General features: G+C 29.8%; 1 protein-coding gene across 1 annotated transcript in view; it reads right to left on the reverse strand.

Moving 5' to 3' along the window:
* LOC106681187 (uncharacterized) overlaps nt 1–3524 on the reverse strand; it is an 8524-nt gene extending 5000 nt beyond the window's left edge. Inside the window, exons 1-2 of the mRNA XM_014421380.2 lie at nt 3471–3524; nt 938–1010 (exon numbers count right to left, since the gene is read on the reverse strand). Coding sequence (XP_014276866.1) covers nt 938–1010; nt 3471–3497 — 100 coding nt within the window. The 5' untranslated portion in view covers nt 3498–3524. The remainder of the gene's footprint in view (nt 1–937; nt 1011–3470) is intronic.
* Nucleotides 3525–4270: the final 746 nt, after the last annotated feature.

Genomic DNA, 4270 nt, shown 5'->3' on the forward strand with positions numbered 1-4270 from the left:
TATATATATTCATAATTACTAGGAAAAATTGGCAACAGGAGAAATAAAAAAAGAAATAAAATTAATTCAAATAGTAGTGCATGGGATTTAATGGTTTTAACTAAGGTAATTATTTATATCATTTTACTTGCCACCATTAAACTCTAGTCAATTTAAACATAAACCGATTACAACTTATAAAAATAATAGTTTACATTTGTCAATATCTTTCGTTAGAGCAATAATCTTAATGTTCATCAAAGTAATGGAAAAAACCAATATTCCAATGCAAGTTTTTACCTTTAACAGTATTGGAATATTAGATTAATTATTTATTATATGATTGTTTGAGAGTGGTTTATTTTATTATTAATATACACAATTTTGATCCATTCTACTCTCAACTTTTATTCTTAAAAAACTCTCTAAGGTTTCGGCCCTGTACGCCACAATGATAAATATAAGTGAAAAAGGAGGAGTTTGGCAATTTTCAAGGAGACAACCTTAAATATTGATGTCACTGTTTTTAATCTCATTTATAGGCTAATTGCCCATGTCACATATAACTTTTTTTATATCTTAAGTTTAAAAACCCTTTTATACAAACTCCTCCTTTTTCACTTATAACAGTTATAAGAGATAAATATAAGTTGTGGCCTACAGGGCCGAAGCGTTGAAGAGTTTTTTAAGAATAAAAGTTGAGAGTAGAATGGATCAAAATTGTGTATATTAATAATAAATTATTGGAATAGTTTTGATATTTTACTTTTCATGTTTTTGTTTGTAGTTCCAGTAGGGAAATTTTGTTAAAACACGTCGGATGTTCTATTACTCTGTGTAGCAATATAAAAAAATAAAAAATAAATAATCTTGGGAAGTTTTATCATTTTAATGAATAGTGTAAATAAAGCTTCCCTAGATTTTAATTTAAAAAGTTTGCATTTGAACAATCATTTACCTGTTAACAGTTTATCACGTGAGAAAGGCCTCAGACCTTCGACTTTTTCTGATATGATTGTTAATATCAAAACCTGTAAAAAGATGAAAATATTACTAAATATATATATTTAAAAAAATATAATTTGGAAAAATGGTGTGCCTTTAGTCGGCGATGGGTCCAAGGAGTTAGTAGTCCATTGCCTAACTAATGAGCTATCCACTTCCACACAAATATATGAAATCATTCACTTGAAAAAGTTTTTCACAATATGAATTTTATTTATTTATTTATTTTATCACAATAAGAAATTTGAAATTTTAATCTTTATTATACTACCTATTCTAAATGTTCTCGATTTATTTATAATAAAAAAATGAAAAATAACATACTTTTATTTACACTTAAAAGATAAGATGATTTTTGTTTGGTAAGTTTGAAGAGAACCTTGATAGGTGAATAGCTTCTCAAGAAATATTTAGTAGACAAAATATTTTATTGTTTTTTTTTTATTCTACAAACTGTTGCTTTGTGTCTCTGTAAAGCTATTTCTTGTGTTAGTTTTGTGTAACACCATAATTCAAACTTCAAAAATTTTAAATCTATTTTTAGTTATTTTGTGGCCTGTTTCCTTTCGTCATGATATGAAGACAGCATACAATGGCGTTTCGCTCTTATAATTCAACTGACTACACCATACGAAGTTTGCCAATCTACAGCATTGCAAGTTTACTTATCTCCTCTTCAATCTTACGTAATTCTTTCCAATCATTAGCGAGCCTCCTCTATTCTCTCTCCTATTCATGTCACAGGTTTTCCACATTATTTTGTTATTTCAAGCGTGGAAGCGCCTTTAGGTGTGCTTGCTATAGAAATGCTGTCATTGTCACCTCTACTGGTTCCTATCCTATCCAAATATGTCTGCAAGCTCGTACGTAATTCTTCTTGATCCTCCCGTAACCATTATCACAAACAGGTCCATATGTTTTCCTGAGTGGTTTTCTTTCCCTTTCCTTTAAAGTTCTTTCACTTTTCTTGGTATGTACCCAAGTCCTATAACACAAACGGTCAGATGATTCTTTATACCTTATCTACATTGGTGACTTTGAAGAACGGAATAAAATATCTGCAGGTAATCTTGCCTTAATTTCTTCTAGATGTCCGTTCTTCCCTATGACAGAAGCTCCTAAGAACCTAAACTGACTGGTCCTGTTGTTGTAGTTTCCAAAATGTACCGTGTCTTCTGGTCCTTTTGGCGATTTTCTCGAGGGCATAGCCTGCACCTTATTGTTATCCTTCATAAGGTGGTCCATTTTTCATACGATTACCTCGAATTCCTAAAAGACCCCGAATTACACTGCTCTTGATCTTGCCAATACTGCCATGCCATCTGCGTAAGGTAGATCTGACAACATCTTGTAAATCCTTCTTTTACAGCTTGTTCTGCATTCTCCCCGGCTAGTTTAAATAGATTTGGGAATAAAGGGTCTTTTTCTCTTAGGTCGTCCATCACTACCAACTATTCCAATAGTATATCTTGTTCTTTGACATCCTCGTTTGTCTATTTTTTTTTTAGGTATACCCTGAGTAATGATTACATTTATCAATTCGTTTCTATTGACGCTCTTGTAAGCCTGTATATGAAATTATGATGTACATATTCATGTTATCATGTGAAAATATGATGTAGATCTTCAATTTCATTATATTTTTCCTACATTTGTTTGGCCATAAAAAATTGGTTGAAGGTAGAAATAATTGCTTAAAACAGTATTAATATTTTCCTTGAATACGTTCGGACCATACATGAGTCCGTTTATTAATAGTGTGGTAAATGCCTTTTACACTTTTGCCAAGATAGATTTACCCTTTTCCTAGTCCCTTCCTAATGATCAAAGTTTATGTATATGTAACTCGAACAAGAATCTATTAGAAGAAAATGTGGAACTTAAATCGATCTTCTTTTGCAACTTAATTGAATAAAAATAATAGTTTAAGTTAATCATATATCATTAATAAAATGTTTAAATAAAACCTTTTAAATGTAAAATTAGTGGTATAAAGAGGATTTTTACTTAAACTGAGTATTTCAAATTTTAAGTTTAAATAATTATATTAAATTTGTAATCTGAGGAAATTAAAACCGTTGTTGTGCTACTTTTCTAGTTTTTTTTTTCAGTATTTCGAAGAATATGAAAGTTATCGTTTGTTTGACTCCTTATTTAATATTTGTCCTCTCATTCTTGTTTTAACATTTTTTTTTTTTGGAATCCTAAGTGAAAATTATTTTCTAGTTTCAGGCTTAGTATGAAAAAAACAACATAAAATATATGATAAATATTCTGCTATATTTTTAGCGTTTTATTTTTAACCAGAGAAAATATTAATTTTTTTTGTTATTATAATTTTCAAAATCTCCTAAGAAAAAAAAAAAAACCGAACTTCATTTCAGTTCCTGAAAAATTTCGATTTTATTGGAGGGAACAATTTATTAGACGAAATAATTCTATTAATAAATATATAAGCAATCATTTTTTTATGTCCTATATCTTACCGCACATATAGCCGCTAATGTCTTCATTGTGAGGAAACTGAATAACCGATTGAAAAAGCGTTCTTTACTTTAAATAGTTTTTTTCTTTTGAAGCTGATGAACTCATTACCCAGGTAATACTTATTACTTTTTCTCTAATTACCATTTCTGTAACACGTTCTCGGTAAGATTTTGTGACACTTGCAAGTGACTGATAAGGCAATGGAACTGATAAGCTTGTTTCACTTTCTCAAAACAATTTAAATATGATTGAGAAACGCAAGACAATGTTAGTAATTTTTCTAAAAAATCTTATGTTGCTCTAATAATTCTTTTAGTAGTTATTCACGCATATAATATATATTTATATTTATCTCAACAGCCTAAAATAAAAATGAATTTTGATGAATCTGATTTGATCATTCACTGATTCGTTCAATCTTAAACAATTAATTAATAAAAATAACTGATTATTAAAAGTGCGTTTATTATCTCCAAATAGTTTTGTATCCCAAACAATAAAATTACTTATTGACAATAAATAATATGACTTTGATATAATGATTTCACAATATTATACTTTTCCTTCATCTTCATGAATACCCCAGATTAATCGGCGACGGTATTCAGCACGCTGGATTTGAAGGCTGGGTATCAGCAAATTAAGATGCACTCTAATGATCAACATAAGACGGCATTCACTTTTGAAAGGGGGTCACTATGAGTTTACAAGGATGCCGTTTGGCCTCAAAAATGCCCCCATAACCTTTCAGCGCCTGATGGACGAGTTTCTGAGAGGAATTGACGAATCCGTTTGTCAG

Source organism: Halyomorpha halys, unplaced genomic scaffold, assembly GCF_000696795.3.
Source record: "Halyomorpha halys isolate HHAL.00 unplaced genomic scaffold, Hhal_1.1 Scaffold316.1, whole genome shotgun sequence".
Taxonomy (NCBI): Eukaryota; Metazoa; Arthropoda; class Insecta; order Hemiptera; family Pentatomidae; genus Halyomorpha; species Halyomorpha halys.